The 23,159-nt window shown below is 36.6% G+C and overlaps 1 protein-coding gene across 2 annotated transcripts; it reads right to left on the reverse strand.

Moving 5' to 3' along the window:
- Nucleotides 1–4,198: 4,198 nt before the first annotated feature.
- LOC107798029 (DExH-box ATP-dependent RNA helicase DExH1) lies at nt 4,199–22,656 on the reverse strand. 2 transcript variants are annotated; one of them, XM_075233552.1, is made up of 16 exons: nt 22,305–22,656; nt 21,890–22,035; nt 20,419–20,518; nt 20,051–20,266; nt 19,850–19,945; nt 15,626–15,901; nt 14,780–14,983; nt 14,533–14,688; nt 8,122–8,214; nt 7,735–7,949; nt 6,351–6,510; nt 5,958–6,231; nt 5,684–5,876; nt 5,389–5,575; nt 4,750–5,118; nt 4,199–4,651 (listed from the first exon to the last, which is right to left on the reverse strand). In XM_075233552.1, the coding sequence occupies exons 1-16, from the start codon at nt 22,596–22,598 to the stop codon at nt 4,520–4,522; spliced, it is 3,111 nt and encodes a 1,036-aa protein (XP_075089653.1). In that variant the 5' UTR covers nt 22,599–22,656; the 3' UTR covers nt 4,199–4,519. The 2 variants fall into 2 exon arrangements, with proteins under 2 accessions (XP_075089653.1, XP_075089659.1); XM_075233558.1 differs by having other exon boundaries at nt 20,419–20,522; nt 22,305–22,621.
- Between the last annotated feature and the right edge of the window lie 503 nt (nt 22,657–23,159).

The raw sequence follows: 23,159 nt of genomic DNA on the forward strand, positions 1-23,159 counted from the left end.
CCCATAAGAAGGGGAAAAAAATAAAATTGTGGCATGGAGAAGTCCTTATGGATATGAAAGGAAAGTAAATTTACTAAACCAATACATCAGTCTCATGAGTAAGTTACTCTTTGTAGTCCAAGCTACCAAAACATCATTTGGGAAATGGGGATTAGTAAAAAGAGGAAAAAGAAAACGACCCCACCAATGCCCTAGCTTCCAAAATTAAGAAATCAAGTTAAACAATAGAAACAGCTTTGCTTGTGCGAGTTCGTTTGCATTGCGAATCCCAATCGAAGTAAAGAATGAGAGTTGTGGTAAATTAACAATCACCAAAAAACTAGTCAATATATAATGAATCTTACGTTATTGAATAGGTTTGGACATATCCTATATAAGAAGCACACTAGAAACAGGTGAAGCAGAGACGTCTTCGTCTAGATGCCAGCTTCCATCATTATATATTTACCCTTGTTGTTTGATATTATTACATTAACTATCATCACACAGTTTAGTAAATAAAGGGAACTTTTGAGGCATTTTCAAAGCCTACTTTTTCTCCACAAATGCATAGTACAAAAACGTGGGACCCACAATTTAGTGAACAAAGGAAATTTTGGGGAATTTTCGACAGATGCATAGTATCTAAACGTGGGACCCATTTGAACACATATTTACCCAAGACTTCTCCACATATGCAAAGTACAAATTGTCAGACCACTATTCCTTGAAAGTTGCATCTGTTTATAAGCACATAATACAAATACTTCAACCAAATCTAAGATTTTCTAAATCAAGTATATTTGGCAGCTCATTTATTTCAAGCACAGAAATTGAAAAGGAAATTGAATTTGAATTCAATTAAATATATAAGTTTTATGCAATTAGGACCTAATAGATAACTAATTGCTGAGTTTGAATAGCAAATATGTTAAATCAATAGTTAAGCTTGAATAAATAAAATTGACAAGTTAAAACGTAGCAGAATAAATTCACTAAATAAAAGAATATAGTAGAATAAATTCATTAAATAAAGAATAATTTTTACAAATAAATATATGCTAGGTTTAAGAAGGTAAATACAATACTATAACATTTTACAATTTAAGTAGTTTGTAATGCTTTCAAATAGTAGTACAATTATTTAGGCGCCAACTCTTTCGGTACGAAGGAATGTACATACCTTTTTTTTCTAATAAAGTAATATTATGTAAATAAAATTTATTGTAAAATTTTACATTAATTTTGCAACTTTAAAATTTGTTTCTAATTTAACTTTTACGATATTATTTTTAACCTATTAACCCTTATATTGTCATGAGTTTATTTATTTTTAAATACTAACATTTAAGCTAATTACTAATTTAGTTATTAACTTAATTTATATTTGTTATTTACCCTAAATAATGGACCAAATCACTAGTATATATATTATGGAAAAAACCGATAATTTACACCATTTTAATTTAGTTACTTCTTGAGTTGCAAGTGATATGTCTATTTGCATTACTACCGTTTGAAACTGATTTGACTATCCCGCGAAAATAAGAAATGATGAAAACTTGTGTTAATATTTCGTCGAAAAATATTTCTTACACTCACTTATTATTTATAATTTTTTTTTAATATCATACGCGAAATTTAAATATAATAACTATTTCTAAAAGTTTAGTTAAAATTATTGAATTGGATGGTATATAGTGTTCAATCTCGAGAAAGTTGACTCGTTAAGGATATTCAAGTAGTAGATATTTAAGAGCTAAGTAGTTAAATATTTTGAAAATTTTCCTTAATACTTGAGAATATTGATTAAAAATTAAAATTATTTACAGGGATATTCTATGAAAATACCAATTAAAATATTACTATAATATTAGAATATTCTTCTTTCATAACAGTTTTAATTACAATGTTGGGCCCGTGCGACAGCACGGGCTTTACTTCCGCTAGTTTTCCTAGACACGTCTTACATTGATACTGTAAAAATTGCATGGTGCGCCCTATTTGGTCGCCCCTTTTTAACTTATACCCGTTTCATTTTTTCATTTGCATCCGTACTCATTTTTTTGTTAAAAGCGTTTTAAAAAGATGATTTTGCCCTTCTTTAATAAAAGACTATTGACAAACTGCAGGACAAAAATTTTAGCATGTTTAGGCTGAAGTTTTAGCAAATAAATTAAAAAACTTCAGCTTGTTTCGACTGAAGTTTCGGATAAAACTCGGGACAAAACTGTAGACTGCGTTACAAAAGTTCAGTATGTTTTGGTATGAAGTTTTAGCAAATGAACTAAATAACTTCAGCATAAATTAGCAAAAACTCTTTAGAAAATTACATACTGCAAGACAAACTTAAGCATGTTTAGTCTGAAGTTTTAGCAAATGAACTAAAAAACTTCAGCATGTTTTGTCGGAAGTTTTAGCAAATGAACTATATAACTTCAGCATGCATTAGCAAAAACTCATTAGAAAATTACATACTACAAGACAAAAACTTAAGCATATTTAGTCTGAAGTTTTAGCAAATGAACTAAAAAACCTAAGCAAGTTTAGTCTGAAATTTTAGCAAATGAACTAAATAACTTAAGTATGTTTAGTATGAAATTTTAGCAAATGAACTAAATAACTTAAGCATGTTTAGTCTGAAATTTTAGCAAATGAACTACATAACTTCAGCATGTTTAGTCTGAAATTTTAGCAAATGAACTAAATAACTTCAGCATGTTTAGACTAAAGTTTCGAATAAAATTCATGACAAAACTGTAGATTGCAGGATAAATAACTTCAGCATGCATTACCATGAAGTTTTAGCTTCAATGTGAAACAATTTCATGCTATATTAGCATGAAGTTTTAGCTTCAACATGAAATAACTTCATGCTACATTAGCATGAAATTTTAGCTTTAAGGTGAAACAACTTCATGCAAGTGTGATTCTGAAGATGAATCTGGACAAGTTTCTAATTTTCTTATAAAGTTGCTGAGAGGAGAGGAGGAGATCGTTTTATATCTTTTGTCAAGGGTGTAATTGTCATATTATTACGGATGTTTTGTGAGATGGCTACCAAATCAATAATTTTAAAAAATAGGGTACAGGTTAAAAGGTGACACAAATATAGGGTACGGCTGCAAATCCTCCATTGATACTTCGGCGTGACGAAAAATAAACAAAAGGTTTCATCACATTGATGTCTCAGACATATGGGTAGATATAGTTATTGTTTAGTAATTACTGAAAAGAGGAAAGGGATTTCTTGATAGCTTCTGAGAATGGAGGTAACTATAACCAATTAAACTTCAGTGTACCTAAAGATGTGACAAGACCACACGTTAGGATTGCAAGGTTATACAAGGGGAAGCTCTAACTACTCAAACATAGACTAATAGTCCAGGTGAAGTTAAAGAACTGAGCAAAAAAGGAGAAGAGTCACATGCAATGGAATCCGATTATGTACATTAACTGGAGCAAGCCAAATAACATTTCCGGACAAGCTATCGAATGGAAATGACAACCTGCACTAAAAATGTAGCAAACAGTTTCCTAAGTGTGTCTAAAGGCCTAGGACCTCGACCGCGAAAATCATGGTGGTAGAATATGAAGATGCAATAAGCTAGTGAAGCAAAAGAATAGCTACACAGAACGAAGCTACCAAAAGCTGAAGATATGGAGAACCCTTCGGAGGGAGACGAGAAAGCTAATAGTAAAATCCAAGGTAATTAAGCCTCAGATGCCCTATACTGATAGTTACGCAGAAAGGGAAGAAAGAAATGTACAAACAAACATGACTAAGAGACAAGATGGGTAAATACTTGCTTGAGGTTAAAGTGTACTAAAGAACTTCCCTAACAAGTTTTGGTAAGAGATAGTCAGATCAAAGAGAGAATGATGGCCTGTTTTGATCAATTGCTCCAACCACACGAATTATTTTATAGATACTCTTACTTTCTACAGTGCACAAACTTCTGTTGTCGAATTAGACCTGCAGAAGTAAAAGATGCCATGAAAATATGAAGGTTAGAAAGGCACCTTTAATATAGTATTCCATGTATTAAGGAGTGAAAGAAGCCAAACGAGTAGAGTGCAAAACGGTAACCAGAAAGCCACGATATACCTAGCAATAGAATTCTGAAACCAGGCTTTCGATATTAAAGTGACAAAATAACTATGCGGGAGAATGTGAGTATATTGTCTCAGCAAAAAGTCATCTACTCTTCGACTCATCTACCAAGAAATAACTCTTAATACATTACCGCTATTGTTGCACAAGAAATACACAATTGCACCCTTCCTTCGAATGTAACAGCTACATCATTTTTGCTACTGTGAGAGCTAGGGGTGATATTTCACAGCTAGAACTTGGACTTATGGCGAATTAAAGTGTGAACTCATTGAAATAAATTCTCTATCTTTCTATGCTAACACTTCTACAACAAAATGGGCCTCAAACCTTTTGTCAGAGTATCTTTTTGCAATCAAAGCCATAATCATCTATATATGGTTGGTCACTACTAGTTATACGATAAATAAACGGGTAATGTCCCTATTAGTATCGTATGTCTTGACTATGAAGTAACTCAACCACAGCACCAACTACACCCTTTCCCTCGACCGAAATGTCAAAGCCGGGCTCTTCGATTTTCCTTTTTAAGATTTTATCCAGTTCCCCTCGCAGTTTCTGCAAAATTTGATTGCACGAGGAAATAAGTTTATTTTTGAAATAATAAAAAATGTACACCGCAAAGATGAAAATGTTGCACCAACCAGGTGTCACACCTTTATCAAATCCAACACACTTTTTGATGCAGAAAAGTGAAGATAGCCTCCTAGCATTTCAATGCCCTCTCCACTTTTGCTTGGACTGAGATTACCCCCAAACATAAGGAGAGCATAATCTGACATATTTGTTGAATCTCTGATATAAATGCTTGTAGTCTTGACTTTCTCACTGTAAACCAAGTATGGAAGAGGGAAAAGATGAACACCAGCATTAACAGACGCAGGGTGAATATCAACTTTTCCAACTTCTTTCGTGTAAAATGCAGTACGCTTTCCTCTTCTTTTACACTGCACAACATTTGGGTAGAGACCCGCACAAAGGATAGCGCATACCATCTCTAAATCATTGCTATACTCATTGTATGCCTGCAAAATCAGATCACTATCTTTCAATCTTGCTAATGAATGGGTGCAGTACTGCTATATGGACTTAAATCAGGAGCTAAATCTTATTTGCTTCTTCCACATCATGATATATATGCTTTCTGTATTTGTGTTCCCACTCTCCCTCCCAAGGGCCACCCATATGAATAGTACCCCCTACGAATAATAAACATTTATGACAAGACATGGTTAAACCAGACTGAAACAGCATTAGAGCAGAGAGATCTTCAAGAAGAAATTTGGAGACATCACCTTAGCTCCTCGTGATTTATCCACAAAACCGATATCTGACAGTAGGTCTACAAACTGATTTCTCATGTCTTCCAACATCTGCAACGTTACAGGAGACAAAAAGTTTTCCCAACAGAATGCTCTTTCTTTTCTATAATGTTTAGCATCTTTCCATCCTTCAAATGCTTTAAGAAGTGCAATATGGTCACTGCATCAAAGAGAATAGTGTTTCACATGAATAAAGAAATATTTCATTTCACAAAATGATGCCATTCTTGGAAGCCAGAGTCATATAAACCATTTTTTCGGGTTTAACCTGCAAGAATCACCAGCAAATGATCTTTTGGCAGCATCTGCTTCCTCTTTCCTGTTTATTGGAAGGACAAAAGGATCACGGTGTGCAAGAGCAGCAGCAATAGTCAGTGCAGGGTTTAGACATTGGAAGATGGACCCCATCAGAAGCATCTTTCCAATATTTGGGTCCAGAGGTAGAGTGCAAAGATGGCGACCTGTAAAGCAACATTCAAAGTAAACGCTCCCATCTGGAAAATACAGAGAAAGATAGATGCAGTATACAGCAGTATACAAACCAAGAGGAGTAAGCTCTTCTGTATCATCCAGCGCTCCAATAGTTTTGAGAAGTTCAATGGCATTGTGGACAGAGAGAGGATCTGGAGGTTGAAGTGCCTTGGCCAGAAAGGATTCAATAGCGCCAACCTGCAAGCTCTTAATTTGGAGACAAAGCTCCTGTAATGGTGTTCGAAGAATCTCAGGTAGTTGATATTGAGGCATTGCATCATGTATTAGTTTCGGATACAACCTATAACAAACTCCAGGTTGCACACGGCCTGCACGACCACGTCTCTGCAGAAAATAAAAATTCTCCAGTAAGGCAGAAAATTAAGCCAAATGAAATTGAAAGAATTGGGATGGCAATGTGCTCCAAATATATCAATCTAAATTCATTCTGCACTTTTAATTACCTGATGTGCCGAGGCCTTTGAAATCCATGATGGTAATAAACAAGCTAGCTTGTTAAGAGCATCATAACTAGTCTCTTTCGCCTTTCCACAGTCTATGACGTACACGACATCATCTATAGTTATACTGCTCTCAGCTATGTTGGTTGCAAGCACAATTTTCCTGCATGATCAGACCAAAGATGTTCATTTGCAAAAAAAAATACTCTGACTGATTCATCATAAATTGGCTAATTTACATTGGCCGCCAGCCTACCGCAACCCGCCTTTATCCGAACTTGGGACCGGCATGGTGGAATTACTTGAGGTCCCACGGTGTATGGTATTTGTTGATGACATTGTGCTCATTGACTGCAAGGGTGTGAACCAAAAGCTTAAACTATGGAGGAGCACTCTAGAGTGTGAGGGTTTTCGATAAGTAGAAGTAAGAGTGAATATATGCTCGTATTCCGGGAGAATGGAATAATAGCTGAAGATATTACACAGAATCAAATGCGGATGATTGAAATGGAGAAGCGCTACCAGGGTGTGATAGGAGGATGCCTACAAAGTGAAAGATAAGTTCTATAAAACAATTTATAAACTTATATGACCAGCAATGTTATATGAGAATGAATGTTGAGCTGCTAAAGTCAACATATCCACAAGATGAAATTCCCAGAGATATAGATGCTAAGATAGATGTGCGGTCATATAGGTTAGAAAAAGATTAAAAATGACCACAATCGTCAGAAGGTACATGTAGCACAATTGAAGATAAAATGAGAGGTCGATTGAGATGGCTTGGTCATGTCCTATGTTGACCTCCAGATGAACCGGGCAATAGGTGCAAAACCATGATAAGCGAAGGTGTTAAAAAGAAATGTAGATATGAAACCGCATGATAGTTGTCTCGAAATGCCTATAATCTCTTGGAATCAATAAAGACTTAACGAAAGATTTGGCACAATGGAAGAAAAAGATTTATAATAGGATATACCAATTAGTTGGGAACAAATTTTAGTGATGTTTTTTTTAAAAAAAAATTATATTTTAGTGATGTTAATACGTATACTTTAGTTCCTATGTTTTATAGGAGTCTTTTAGCTCTATTAGAGATTCTTATGCCAATAGGAAAATATAGAGAATTTCTAGTATTCTTCATTTAAATTCATTTAATTAATATTAGCTTGAGATGAATTTAATTAGGGAACGTGGTCAGTGAGGATTCATATAGCCGACCCTTTGGAAGTCCACCATCAGATTACAAGAAATAAAAGAAAAAGTAATGCTACACCTGAAATATCGAATGCTTGAGTAATGGTACTATTGCTAAAAGGTAGTTTTAGCTAAAAGATTAAAGTATGCGAATTCTTGGACATCCACCTTTGCTCAACAAAGAACGCACCTCATGCTAGCAGATGGGCGATCAAATATTTCTCGTTGATTTATTGTTGGCATTGAACCATGAAGAGGGAGGATCAAAAACTTCCTGGTGTCTCCAAGGAAGTTGTTAGCCTTAATTTTATCAAGCAGCTTAGAAATGTCATCCCAACCAGTCAGGAATACAAGAATTGCACCTTCACCTTCACGACGACAAATATACTCAATCGTTGCTTCCACCTACTCAAAGATGAAAGGAATAAAAAAATTCAAAGTTAGGAAACACGAAAACCTGTGCAACCAATGCAATAAATGTGTCTTCGATAAGACCCCACGGTCAATAAGGAGCTATAAATCAAAATGATCTGCCTGAACAAAACTCCTTTCATCTGTGAACATGTAAAGTACGTACAAGACCCAAATCAAGCAGCGAACCAGACCATGCTTCAAGAGATTGTCTTGTAGTCGTGTTGTAGCCTTTAAAATGGGAACCAATGTCCACATCCTACAAAACAGACATCTTCAATAAGCGCCTCCTTGGTAAAAGAATAAACATATCATGTAAAGGAGTAATTGTCGTTTTCAAATGCAGTTACAATAAATAACTCACTAACTAGTCACACATTTCGCTTGAAACGATCAGATAACTAAAGGATGAAGAACATACAAGTTCTGACACAACACAATTTTCACAGTACAGAGTCAAATGAATGGCTCAAACCTAATTAATTTGTTCTTAGAATTGGCTACTCAGTTCGAGAAAATAGATGCCCTCCCAAAACCTGAACCTTCTAATTTAAAAGGGTCAGTCAAGCATAATGCTGGCAACAATTCTCCCCTCAATGTGAACCACCTGACACACAGCCTCACATCCCCCAAACAGCATTTTTCTATTAGGAGGGCAATCTTTATAGAAATTAAGTTCAATAAAAGCAGCTTCTAACTGGCTAAGAGACACCAGCATTTTACTCAAGTCACGAGGCCATTCAAGGCATCCATAGTGTGAGAAGGCACGGGAGAAAATATGTTATTGATATTGGATGATAAATACAATACAAGAGATTCCTATTTATAGCTATACACTACAAGGAGATATTACTCATCTTCCAATGTGGGACAAGACTATACTATACATATTTGTAAACTAAAACTACCCCTCAAGCCGGTGCATACACATCATATGTACCGAGCTTGTTACACATGTAACTAATACGAGAACCAGTAAGAGACACAGTGAAAACATCTGCTAGTTGATCATTCGACTTTACAAACTTTGTAACAATATCTCCTAAAAGTATTTTTTCTCTTACAAAGTGACAGTCGGTCTCAATGTGTTTAGTCCTCTCATGGAACACCGGATTTGACGCAATATGAAGAGCAGCTTGGTTATCACACACCAGTTCCATCTTGCTGATTTCTCCGAACTTAATTCCTTGAGCATCTGCTTGAACCAAAGTAACTCACACGTTGCCATAGCCATGGCCCGATATTCGGCTTCGGCGCTAGATCGAGCAACTACATTCTGTTTCTTGCTCTTCCACGAGACCAAATTACCTCCTACTAGAACACAATATCCAGACGTAGAACGTCTATCAAAAGGTGATCATGCCCAATCAGCATATGTGTACCCAACAATATGCGCATGGCCTCGATCCTCGAATAGTAATCCTTTGCCTAGAGCTGACTTTATATACCGAAGAATGCGAACAACTGCATCCCAGTGACTATCACAGGGAGAATCCATAAACTGACTTACAACACTCACCGAAAAAAAAATGCCAGGTCTAGTCACTGTGAGGTAATTCAATTTGCCAGCCAACCTCCTATATCTCGTAGGGTCTCTAAGAGGCTCCCCCTGTCCAGGCAGAAGCTTAGCATTCGGATCCATAGAAGAGTCAATAGGTCTGCAACCCATCATTCCAGTCTCCTCGAGAATGTCTAAGGCATACTTCCGCTGTGAAATAACAATACCTGAGCGACCTCAATACCTAGAAAATACTTCAATCTGCCCAGATCTTTAGTCTGGAAGTGCTGAAAGAGATGCTGCTTCAGATTAGTAATACCATCCTGATCATTGCCAGTAATAACAATATCATCAACATAAACCACTAGATAAATACACAGATTAGGAGCAGAATGCCGATAAAACATAAAGTGATCAGCCTCACTACGAGTCATGCCGAACTCCTGAATAATTGTGCTGAACTTACCAAACCAAGCTCGAGGGGACTGTTTCAAACCATATAGTGACCTGCGCAATCTGCACACACAACCATTAAACTCCCCCTGAGCAACAAAACCAGGTGGTTGCTCCATATAAACTTCTTCCTCAAGATCACCGTGGAGAAAAGCATTCTTAATGTCTAACTGATAAGGAGGCCAATGACGTACAGCAGTCATGGACAAAAAGAGACGAACAGATGCTACTTTAGCCACGGGAGAGAAAGTATCACTATAATCAAGCCCAAAAATCTGAGTATATTCTTTTGCAACAAGACGAGCCTTAAGCCGATCAACCTGGCCATCCGGGCCGACTTTGACTGCATAAACCCAACGACAACCAAAAGTAGACTTATCTGCAGGAAGAGGAACAAGCTCCCAAGTGTCACTAGCATGTAAAGCAGATATCTCGTCAATCATAGCATGTCGCCATCCTGGATGAGATAGTGCCTCACCTGTAGACTTAGGGATAGAAACAGTGGACAAAGAAGATATAAAAGCATAATGAGGTGACGACAGACGATGATAACTTAAACCGACATAGTGGGGATTAGGATTAAGTGTGGATCGTACACCTTTGCGGAGTGCAATTGGTTGACTAAGAGGAGACAAGTCCGCAGTAGGTGCAGAATCTGATGCGGGGCGTGAATCACCTGGGCCTGATGCTGGATGTGAACGACGATGATAAGTCAAGAGTGGTGGAGCTGTAGAAGGTTGAACTGGATTATGTGGAGGAACTGGAGCTATAGGTGGTGGAGCTACAACTGGAGCTATAGGTGGTGGAACTGGAGCTATAGGTAGTGGAGATGGAGTGACTGAATCTCCAAAAGATGAAACTGGTAGTACCTCAGAAATATCTAAGTGATGACCTGAACCTGTGAAGTATGATTGGGTTTCAAAGAAGGTAACATCAGCGGACATAAGGTACCGCTGGAGGTCAGGAGAGTAGCATCGATACCCCTTTTGTGTTCTCGAGAAACCCAGAAATACGCACTTAAGAGCACGAGGAGCTAACTTATCTGTTCCTGGAGTAAGGTTATGGACAAAACAAGTGCTTCCAAAGATACGAGGTGGAAGAGAGAACAAAGGTAAGTGGGGAAACATGACAGAGAATGGAACTTGGTTCTGGATAGCTGAAGATGGCATACGATTAATTAGATAGCAAGATGTAAGAACTGCATCCCCCCAAAAACGCAACGGAGCATGAGATTGTATGAGTAAGGTACGAGCAGTTTCAATAAGATGTCTATTCTTTCTTTCAGCTACCCCATTTTGTTGAAATGTGTACGGACAAGATGTTTGATGAATAATCCCATGAGATTTCATAAACTGCTGAAATGGGGAAGACAAATACTCTCGGGCATTATCACTACGAAATGTGCGAATAGAAACCCCAAATTGATTTTGAATTTCAGCGTGGAAGGTCTGGAAAATAGAAAACAGCTCAGATCGATTTTTTATCAAAAATATCCAAGTGCACCTGGAATAATCATCAATGAAACTGACAAAGTAGCGGAATCCCAAGGTGGAACTGACCCGACTAGGACCCCAAACATCTGAATGGACTAAAGTAAAAGGTGACTCTGCTCGATTATCAAGACGCCGAGGGAAATGGGAGCGAGTATGCTTACCGAGCTGACATGACTCACACTCTAGAGCTGACAAGTGAGATAAACCAGATACCATTTTCTGAAGTTTTGACAAACTGGGATGTCCCAACCGTTTATGTAATAAATCTGGTGAATTATTTGTAGAAGGAAGACAAGATGTGAGTCCATGTGATTTAGCAAGGATAAGGTAATAAAGTTCGTTTGATTCACGCCCGGTACCAATGATCCGCCCCGTACTGCGTTCATGTATAAAAACTTGGTCATCAAGAAATAAAACAGCGCATTTAAGTGATTTGGCTAAGCAACTAACAGCTATGAGATTAAAAGGACTATTGGGAACATAAAGGACTGAATCTAAAGGTAAGGAAGGAAGTGGGCTTGCTTGACCTATTGCAGTTGCCATGGTTTGAGACCCATTGGCCATTGTGACTTTTGGAAGAGATTGAGAATACGAAATAGTAGTGAAAAGAGATTTGTTACCAGAAATATGATCTGATGCACCTGAATCAATGACCCAGGACTCAGAGGATGAAGATTGGGAGAAACAAGTCACGCTATTACCTGTTTGAACAACAGAAGCTATCTCAGAAGATGTCTGCTTACATGCTTTGTACTGAAGGAACTCAATATAATCTGCTAAAGAAACCATCCGACTATTTAAAACATTGGTTTCCATGTCGCTACGAGATTTGTAGTAGTAGGGTTAACTTGAAATAGTGAAAATAAGTAACTCCTGTGAGAAAACTAAAGAAATAGCCTGAACAGTGTTTTAAAAAGCGACGAAGCGATCGCTTTAAGTGAGAAGCGACGCAAAGCGATGGCTGCTCGCTTTTCCATGCCTGAGGCGACTCGACCACACGAAGCGCTCGCTTCAGTCGAAAAAGCGCGAAGCGAGAAGCGCAGAATCGCTCGCTTCTGTTCAGAGGGTCAGTTTTTAAAAAAAAAGTTTGGGTCTGTTTTTTTTATTATACAAAACATACCCCTAAGACCAAAGTGAAGACCATTTCTCTCTTCTTCCAAAAATCAATTGCTGCTAAGTGCTGCTAGGGTTCAAGTCGCCAAAGACCTCTCCAATCCTCCAGATAATTTTTCTTCTTTCTTATTCTTGTTCCCGTCCAGGCGTCTGCTCACAGCTAGGGCAGGCGCGATTTTTTTTTCCTTTTATTCTTTTTATTTAGTATTTTAGCCTTTATTTATTAATTTGTATGTGTATTTCAATTTATAAAGTTAATTATTATATAAATTTTCTGAGTTAATTTTTTATATATATATATATATATATATATATATATTCAGTTTATTTGACTAGTAGGTTTCAACCTTTATTTATTAATTTTTATGCGTATTTCAGTTTATAAAATTAATTATTATATATATATGTTATATTTTAGTTTATTTGATTTTTTTAATGTGTATTTCAGTTTATAAAATTAATTATTATATATATGTATTTTGATTATTTATATTGTGTCTTTGCAAGGTTTACATTATGTTTTTTAAGAATTGCGCTTCACTTCAATGAAGCGTGCGCTTCACTTTTGAAGCGAGGCAAGCCCCTGTCGCTTTTTTGCGCGCTTCTCGCTTTCAAAAACACTGAGCTTGAAAAACACTATTTACAGCAGGAAACAGAACTGTTCTGCGCCGGAAACACTGTAGCTCGCCGGAAAATTCCAAAGTTGTCGGAATTTGTCGTACCCGGAATGGATAGACTCGGAATTCCCTTGCGAGCAAGCTGTCCTGAAGAAATGTTTTCAAAAAATGGCCGGAAGGTCACTGTTCACGCCGGAAAATATAAAAGTGGTCGGAATTGATTTGAATTAGATGGGTAAGCTCGGAATTTTGAGGAGAGCAGATTGTCCTGAAGAAGCTTCGCGAAAAAATGGCCGAAAAGTGGCCAGAACCCTCGCCGGAAAAGTTGTTGTCGGCGCGTGGAGGAGCGTAGCGGCTTTTCTGCCGGATAAATTTTCAAGGGTTGGTCGTCGGAGGGTAATCTACATCGTGGTGGTGTTGGTTTTAGCACAACACCGACAGAAAGTGACTTTCACTTAGACAAGCCTTAGGTCACCGGAAAAAATTGCACGATGACTAAGTTCTTTCTTCCCGGTTAACGCTTGAATGACGCACAACGATCTTTTCTCACTAATGCTCCGATACCATGTGAGAAGGCACGGGAGAAAATATGTTATTGATATTGGATGATAAATACAATACAAGAGGTCCCTATTTATAGCTATACACTGCAAGGAGATATTACTCCTCTTCCAATGTGGGACAAGACTACACTATACATATCTGTAAACTAACACATAGGACAGGAAGCTCTAATGATTGACTCGAATTCATATCTTGCATCAAAATAAAATGTTTCCTACCATTAAGGAGGTAAAGCATACAAGGAAACATAATCTGTGTTAGTCATTCACCATTTCATCAAGACAATAAATATCTCTTCAGTTCATTTACTTATCCTTGTCAAAATTTTAACCTTCTGAAAAGCAAGCAATAGCACCTGCTTTTAAAAGTGAAATTACATGGCAAATTCTTATATTTGCTCCTCGGTTGATGAATAAGATGACCATGTATGAAATAATATAGCAAGTATGCAACAGTTCATTTCTCTCTCATTCACTCTTAAGTCTCCCCTAGACAGGACAAAGGTATTCAGCAAATCTGGCCAGATAAGCATGTTTTAGAGCAATGAAGGTTTGATAAGCAGATCGACCTATATATACTAAATGCTTGCATGTCACAATTTACAAATATTATGCAACTGCAAAGAAAAGGATTTCTCAAGCATTAATTATAACAGCAAGAACAAGCTGAATTAAATCAATTTTAACTCAAAATGTAAAGAAACACAGGTAACAATAAACTTGTAATAGTACTTCTGAGTCAAAAAGTCAAGTCTAATTCATCAAGTTCATTTTCAAGAGAAACGAAAACATTTTACTTGAAAATCATCAACAGGCAATAATTCAAGGCAGAAACCATGCCTCGAAAAGATCAGTCAGAGGATCTCTTTTAGAATCTTGTTGCCTCTGCCTTCTCCTTGAGCTTCCCTGGAAACTGTCTGCTTCGGATTTTATAAGGTAACGAGTCTTCTCTAACACGTCTTCAAGAAACAGCTCTGCCACTGGATATGTCAAGCCCTGGAAAAATAAACCTAAGAAAATTAGATGCAGAACATCATATTTGAACTTGTCTTATAACATGGAGATACACAAGCTTAAACCGCAATACCGATATATGAATTTTGGGTGCATTTCTGAAGTATTTGGAGAACAACTCAGCGTTAATAGTAGCACTCATCAGAATGAGACGCAAATCAGGCCGTCGAGGAAGGAGGTCACGTAAAATTATTAAGAGAAAGTCTTCATTCATGCCTCTTTCATGGATTTCATCAACAAGCAGATGGCTAACACCAGTCAAATCAGGGTCCTGAACCTACATTGAAAAGGAAAGGAACGAAAAAATCATCTTTCGTTCAAATAGATGTAAAAACTTTCATTCGTAGTTTCGTACTAATCCAAGATAACTACTAGATAATTATATAAATAGTATCACACCCATCTTAAGCAAACAATATATTAAGTTTTTTTTTTATGAAGTAGATTCATTGAAGGCATCAAGAAGATGCAAAATAACAAAAGTTACAAATGTGATTCTGTTAGCTCCAATACATGAGAATTAGACCAGGACTAGGGAGCATACAAAATCCAAAAAGATGATCTGTGCTATTTACAGAAGAGAGTTTACACCAGCTAAACAGACTCATAGACATCTAGCCTTTAAGGAGTGATTTGGAGTTGAGATACCATCAAAGCATCTAAGGTTCCTCTCTGTCCAGAAATATTAAGACAATACATTAAGTTTCCTTCATCTTCTATTGTTGAGCTTATATCGGAGCACATAGAAGCCGTGTTAATTGACTCTCTGAATACACAGCAGCTTAGTCATAAAAATGTGGAGACAAAAAAATAATATGTATATTAAGCATTGCAAGTAGCAATCTGCGCTGCCCTGTACTATTTCAATTAAACAAGAATTACAAAAGTCTTGGCAGAAAAGAGTTGCAGAGCGTAATACCAGCTGCCGCAATAACACTCCTGTTGTGCAAAATAGCAACCGCGTTTGAGCAGAGCGCTTTGACTCCAGTCGGATCTGGTAACCAACAGTATCAGCAAGATTCTCTCCTCTTTCAGAGCATATTCTAGCTGCAACTGATATGGCAGATATACGGCGAGGCTGAGTGCATATAATGTTACAGTCAGCACCACGGAGGGATGATATCTCCTCTTCTAGAATGAATTGAGGGAGCTGAGTGGTCTTGCCACAACCAGTTTCTCCAGAAACTACCAAAACCTGTATTGACCACATAGTGAGTATACTCTCCCTGGAAAAGCGCTAATAGGCTAGTAATGCGTTTCAAAAGCATGGAAGCACCAGAAAGACCAGGAAATTGAATTAGAATCCAGCAATAGGAAAGATTATTGCAAACATGCCAATTGACCTGCAAGCAGAGATTCCTAACAATGAATGCTTTTCAAACATGGGACAAGTTTTCCACAAAATTTCAAAGTGACTCCGAGAAAAACAAAATGGAAAGTATGAAGCATAATGAAAGGATGAACATAAAACAATTATGCCAGAAGAGGTATAGCCTGTTCGGCCAAGCTGGAGAAATCAGCTTATTTTGAGAAGTGCTTTTTTCAATTTGTGTTTGGCTAATCACTCTGAAAAGCACTTTGTGCAATAATTTGTATTTGGCCAAACTTTTCAGAAAGTGCTTTTAAGTATCAAATTACGAATAAGGACATGAATAAATTTACTTAATAGTTAATATTATAAGTAAATTAATAATCTTAAAAAATTGTTATTACAGGCAATAATTAAAAAATTTTATTTTATTTTAGTAAAATATGAAAATAAAATTTAAAAGTACTTAATTCTTTTAATATAAGTTAAAATGTATTAAAAATCATTCAACAAATATAAAAGCATTCACCCCTAAAGTCATTATATATTAGAAAACTATCCTAAAAATAATAAGAAATATTTATACATTAATATCCTAAGTATTAGGTTTAATGGTTATTTTGGTATATACTATATTTTGTTAAGGGTATTTTTGGTAAGAAGAAAAGTCAAAACTGCTTCTGCTTCTGCTTTTGGGAAGAAGCTACTTTTTTCTGCTTCTCAGAAACTGCTTTTGCTTCTTCCCAAAAGCATTTTTTTCCCCAAAAAAGCTTGGCCAAACACCTCAAGTTAGGAAAAAAAAGACTGGAAATCAAAACATCGGTGTGTAAAAGTTATCCCCAAATTAACTAATATCCCAAACCAAACATAGGATAAAGTTAATCCAAAACTTTATCCCGGGATTATTATCCTTATCTCATGTACCAAACGAGCCCTCAAACCTTAAGTAGTAAACCATTTTAATTTTAGTATAGTTGATATAAAGCTTTATGCTTTAACGTGTTTCTTTCAAGAGTGTTTCTTTTTAAGAAGTACGTGAATTATCCCCGGAAATAGCCAACCAAGGTGGCCTCTTTTCCGGCTATCGTGTCATAGTGGTGTTCCTAACCTCGCCAATATTGGTACACCTCAACGTTCCGGCGTCAACTTGATAATAATCCAACTTTTTTGGTAAAAACAATGGTGAATCCATTCGAGCCGAGTGCCTCGTCACTGTTATGAATTCTTGATTGCCCCAAAAACAATCCTCCTCAAAGGGTCTATGTAGCCAATTTTTCTCTTCATACGTGATTGTTGAGAGGTTTTCATGTGACCAAGTATGGCTTCTTTCTTCGAATTTAGTGTACCGAGCTTTGTAGAAACCAAAAATCTCATTGCAGGTTGTTTTCTCATAACTCCTCCATGACCCCATTAATCTCTTGGCTACAAATTTGATTAATATCGTATGTGTTCATCCGTCATATTATGAAAGAGCTTAGTAATTTTATACTCTTATTTGAGCCAAAAATATCTAGACTTTGTCTCCACAAAATTTCCTCCATTCTGGAAATTCTTACTAGTTCTCAACAACAACTTGTCATCATTGAAGCTTCTTTCTTCTGTGATAATATCAAGAGCTTGAATATTATTGAGGATATCGGACTTGTCGCATTCCAGATTAACAAAGGAGATCTAGTTCCATTCTTACAACTTAGCTTTTAACATCTTCAGGTTTTTTACATCATACCCCCCGGAAGTGCAGCCCTTCCTGGATCCTGCGTGAATGGGAATGCTTTGGGCACCGACTAACCCTTTTAGAATGAAATCTGGTTTGCCATGTATATAAAAAGGAGGCCCACCAATTCTTGGTTGTACCTTCAAAACCCTTTTTCTCAAGCCATATGTTTCTAAACTAAAAGTAAGGAGAGTGATCAGAGCGATCTTTAGGGAGAAGGGATTGTTTAATGTTGGAGAAAGTGCAATCCCAGCGTGTAGAAAATGAAAACGGTTTTAATCTTTAAGCAGCAGTACTATTGCCCCTCTAGACCAATTTTTTTTAGGAAGGTAAGTATTCTATCTAGATCAAGTTAATTTGACACTAGACAAAAGGTGGGTCGACAAGCTAAGGATACTCGATAAAATTAGAATATTCTTTCATGGAATTAGTTAATGTGTGGAGGTGGTTCCTCTTAGCACGAAATCTGATTAGATCACCGCAAATAGCTCGGAATTTTCAAAGAGACCCATAGTGGCAACAAGTTCGAGCCCATAATGATTCTGTGTCCGTTCTATCGGCTAGTACGCACGTCATAATTAGTGAACGAATGTAAACTTCGTTGCGCAACAGTAAGTAGTATTGCTCACAAAGCAAGCTTAGGAATGAATCTAATGGAAATTTAGGTCTCTATTCGCTTGAAAGATTAGTCTTTCCTCGGAAAGAGGGAAAAAGGTGTGTAGGAAAAGGTGTGTGGAAAAAATCCAAAACAATAGAAGATTTCATCCACCAAGTGGGACAGGGTGTGACCCCTTACCTCTCTCACTTTATTCGAGTTGAATTACATCCACCCTCTCCCTTTTTGGGGAATGGCTGCAATCACACCTGAAAGTGAACCGTTAGTGAAAACTTACTTTTTGTCTGATTAATAGGAATTTCTTGCTTGATAAGGGATTAGTTTAAGTTGGACCGAGAAGTAAGAGTTTGTAATTGAAATGGGGGGCTGAGTAGTCTCAAACTTTCTATCTGAAGTAAATGTCGGAAGTCCAAGATGGTGGTTTGGAACATCCAAGAGGACACCCGATCCGCGTTCTCTTCACTTGGTAAAGAGGAGAGACAATCAGAAGAGTTAATATAACATAAGAAATGATAGCAAGAGTTAATGTAACATTGAAGCTAATAAGATTATAATTACTAACTGTTGCTCCTGTACATATAGGATATAATTTATTCTTTTAGTTATATGAATACCAGCAGCTGAGTGGCCAAAACACAAAAGCAATTGACAAGAACCTTTCTAATTCATCTATTGTTATAATTGCATACTCCAAAACTTTCAGTCTGATATTCTGGTTTTGGGTAGGCTGTCTACGTTACACCTATTGGGGTGCGGCCCTTCCCCCAAATCCCGATCCTGCGTGAATGCGGGATGCTTTGTGCACCCGGGTTGCCCTTTATTCTGCTTTGACGTAAGATATTATTGTACTTTTCTGCTTCAAGACTCGCACTATAATAATCTGCTTCAGTACTCCAACCTTGCACTCCATTACTAAATAAAGTTCTCTTCAAGTAAAATTCAGTATCAAGAAGTTGCGAGTCATTATAAATTCAAACTATGATCCCAAAGCCATAGCAGTCATGTGATAAAACATACTCAAAAGATTGTAATTTGAATTACCAGGCAAATTGCTAGAAATCTTGCTTATGCATTCAGGTGTAGGTCCTTGTATACCTGATTCCTTTACTTCCACCTTCCATAACTAATATCTCCATGACTCAAAAGCTAAGCAGATAACGATGTGGCATATTTTGCTCTCCTAGTCCAGCCAAATTTGCTATCAACTTCAACACACACACACACACACACATAAATGTGTGTGTGTATATATATATATATAATAGGGAGAAAGCAAGTGATGACTACCCAGACAGACCAATGCATACTGTCCATGCACACTCTAAAACCACTTAAGATGAATATTGTACATTTAAATGCGTAAGTGTTTCTAAATACACATGGCAAGATCTAAAGTTTAGTAGAGTTGTATGTGAAATCATCTGCAAATTAGACAATTCGGAAATAAAATGAGCTGAAACAGCATACTTTCATGCGGCAAAAGTAATTATTACTGATATTGCACCTGATTACTTGCAACAGCTTCCAAAAATTCATATTTTACTTTAAATGCTGGAAGTTCTTCCCTGAATGAGATCATTGCCTTGACTTTTTCACTTTCCTACAAGCAGAATGATCTAAAAACAGTCAACTTCTGCAACTAAAAAGTACCATAAAAATAAGATTGAGGACAAATAAACCAGAGAGAGAAAGGTGTACGGTGTACCCTTGTCTTTTCCTGTTTCTGTTTAAGTTCATTATTAAGTCTCTGCTTGGCAGTATCATTCTCTACAGTCAACTTAGGTCTGGCCGTTTCTAGAGCTTTGGATGATAATTTGGCAGAACTACCAGATGTTGAAGAGGAAGTCCCACCAGATACAGTATCTTGTGAACTACTCAATAGATTTCCGACTCTTTCCTCAATCTCCGTAGACATCCTTATCTGTGACATAGTTACAAAGTAATTATATTTTTTATTAGTGTGGTTACAGTTAACTTACACGTTAACAAATACCAAAGAACACAAGCAACCCACCAATAATGATAAGTGAAAGAACACTCTTACCAGCTAACAGCAAGATGCCAGTATTATACCTCTTTCTGTGTAGATCCATGACGCTCGTCAAGATCAGCACGATAGCTTGGCAATGGGACTTTGCTTGCAACAAGTGCCTTTCCTTTGTTATAAGCATGGCTTTCTTCCAGCAAATACAAAAGGCATGGAAAGAACAATTAGGTAAATGCTTTACTTCACTATGACATAAAATGGTGCTTTTTAATGGTGAATCCACAAGGAAAACCATTTTTTCTTAAAACCACAAAGGAAGCCAGCTTATTTTTCAAATGAGCGGATGGAGCCAATTTATTTACCAGGTTTAGTTTCTTCTTCCATTAAGTTAGACACAAACACACAAGAAATGTCATATATCACACATGTAAGTTCCCGCAATTACCATACATTGGAAAGTGTAAGTGACATGTCTGCTTTATTGAGAATGAAACTTCTTTTTTTTTTTTTTGGAGAATGAACATGTCTGCTTTTCATCTCCTAAGTTTGAGTTACTTATAAAAAAAGTAAAAAACATATTAATTTGAGATAAAGTAGAGAATATGTAGACATTAAATAATTTAAAATAACAACTACACTTCAATCCTCAGTTAGTTGGTACCTGCCATATGCATCCTCACTATACATTTTGCCCAATATTCAATTACATAGATTCTCTAACACTAGAAAATCCCTACACTTTCTACTTGCATACAAATCTCTAATAAGATTACAAGACTCCTAGAGAATAATGGACCAAAAGTAAGCTACCAATATGTCTAAGCCTTAATCCAACTAATTGATATCACCTATGTAGCCTTTTTGCTTTCTGTCATTTTTAATAGAAATTAACAAGATCTTTTCTTTTTTCCATTATACCCTATTTTCCACTAAGTTCTCATGGATTCTGAGATATTGTAGGCCTTTTGAGATAACTTTCTTCCATGTAATTTTAAATGAATTAATAAACAAAATTAAATGGTTTACATCTTAAATAAATTGTGCAACTACTACATTCTCCGTACGTTTGCAACTTATGTGAAGATTAACAGGTCACAAATACAAAAGTCATATTTAAGTAAGTTCATTTCCTGTCTCACAACCATATCTAATATACAGGTAATGTAACAATTCCTTTTCTCAAATTCCATGATGCACTTTTCTCAAATCTTCTTTTTACGAATTTACATATATAAATAAGAAATAGAGAATGTATGCAATGTTCGCAAAGTTTTAGGACATGCATGGAGGAGAAAGGTAAATATGTGTTTTGACACAGTAGAAGCATGTTTTAAGAAATTTTTCTTTTTGTGTAAATTGTCATTTTCCTGCATTACAAAAGCAAGACTACTCGCATCTTCAATTACATTTGGTCTTTGCAATCTATGTTTAATTATAAATGTAAGTTCATAATGATGGAAATGGCAGCACATGCCATGCTAAATATAAAACAAACAAAAATAAATCAAAATCCTAGTAGTGATAACCGCAGTTTTTCCTCATGATCAAACCACTTACAAGTAAAGCTCTAATTGATACGCCATATCAGCCAACTTTTGCTGGTCATCCCTACTAAAATTCCGCCTTATTACCATTTCCTGCTCGCCTCCTTTCTTAAACTGCTCCATCTTCCCCCACCACTCATTTTCATTCATCACCTCCATCTACAACCAAAATTCACACTGTTAACTTTGAACACGCCATCAATCACTCGAATGTTATTCACAATTGCATAAACATACACATCACGACTTCATATAAACAGTGAAAAGAAAGGGTATTGTTCGTCTGCAGCCGTACATCTATATTTATACATTTCTAACAAAAGCACAAACAATGAACCAAAAAGCAGATTATGTATTATACATAAGAAGCCTTCATTTTGGCAAAAAGGAAAAAATGTGTGTGTGTAAGCTTGGCACAGGAACAGTACCTCAGCGGCTTGTTGCCGAAGGCGTTCGGCACGCCAGACAGGGTCCCACCATCTCTGTTCACCACCGCGTCCTCCTCCTCCACGACCACCGCCACCGCGGCCTGCGCCACCGCGGCCTCCGCCGCTGCCGCTGCCACGACGGCCGCCTCGGCTGTTCGGACGATAAGACATAGCAGATGATTTTAACCTAAAATGTGACGGAACGCAACTCCTTGGGGCTGATGAAGAAAGGGAGTTGCGGAAGTGAAAATGGAGAAGGGCGGAGGACTGGGGGTTCAGAAGGCGCACTGACATCAGCGCGTGTACCAACGGGGCGTAGGGGTTTTATTTAGTGAACCCCATATTAATGAATACGCAACTCTAAAAAAAAATACTATAAATATTACTATTAAACAATGTATTTTTTAAGTTATAAAATAAAAAGTAAGAAAATGTCACCAAAAAAAGAATGTTGATCTCATTTAGCTCAATTAAATCTAGAAGAATTTACGAGGATTACCTATTAAACTTAAACTAATTATCCGATTTTACCTATTTGAATAGTAATTACTAAATATACATATTCCATATAAAACTATTACCCGTCTAGCCATAAAGGAAGTCTCTAAAGGCTCCAGGGGAAATGAACATATATCCAACCCACCTTAATCTTCCGTGTTTCCAAGGTAAGAAACATTTTTATTTCTCTCTTCATCAATTTCCTCTCTTTGTTCTTGCTTTTATTTTCATAAGTTAAATTGTTTATTATGTGATGATTTCGTGTATATAACAAAAGAGGTTTACTCAATATGTGCAAATTACGATTCAATTAACTCACTACGTGCATGTAGTTTAATTTTCTCTTGTTGAATGAAA

Source organism: Nicotiana tabacum, chromosome 2 (assembly GCF_000715075.1).
Source record: "Nicotiana tabacum cultivar K326 chromosome 2, ASM71507v2, whole genome shotgun sequence".
NCBI lineage: Eukaryota > Viridiplantae > Streptophyta > Magnoliopsida > Solanales > Solanaceae > Nicotiana > Nicotiana tabacum.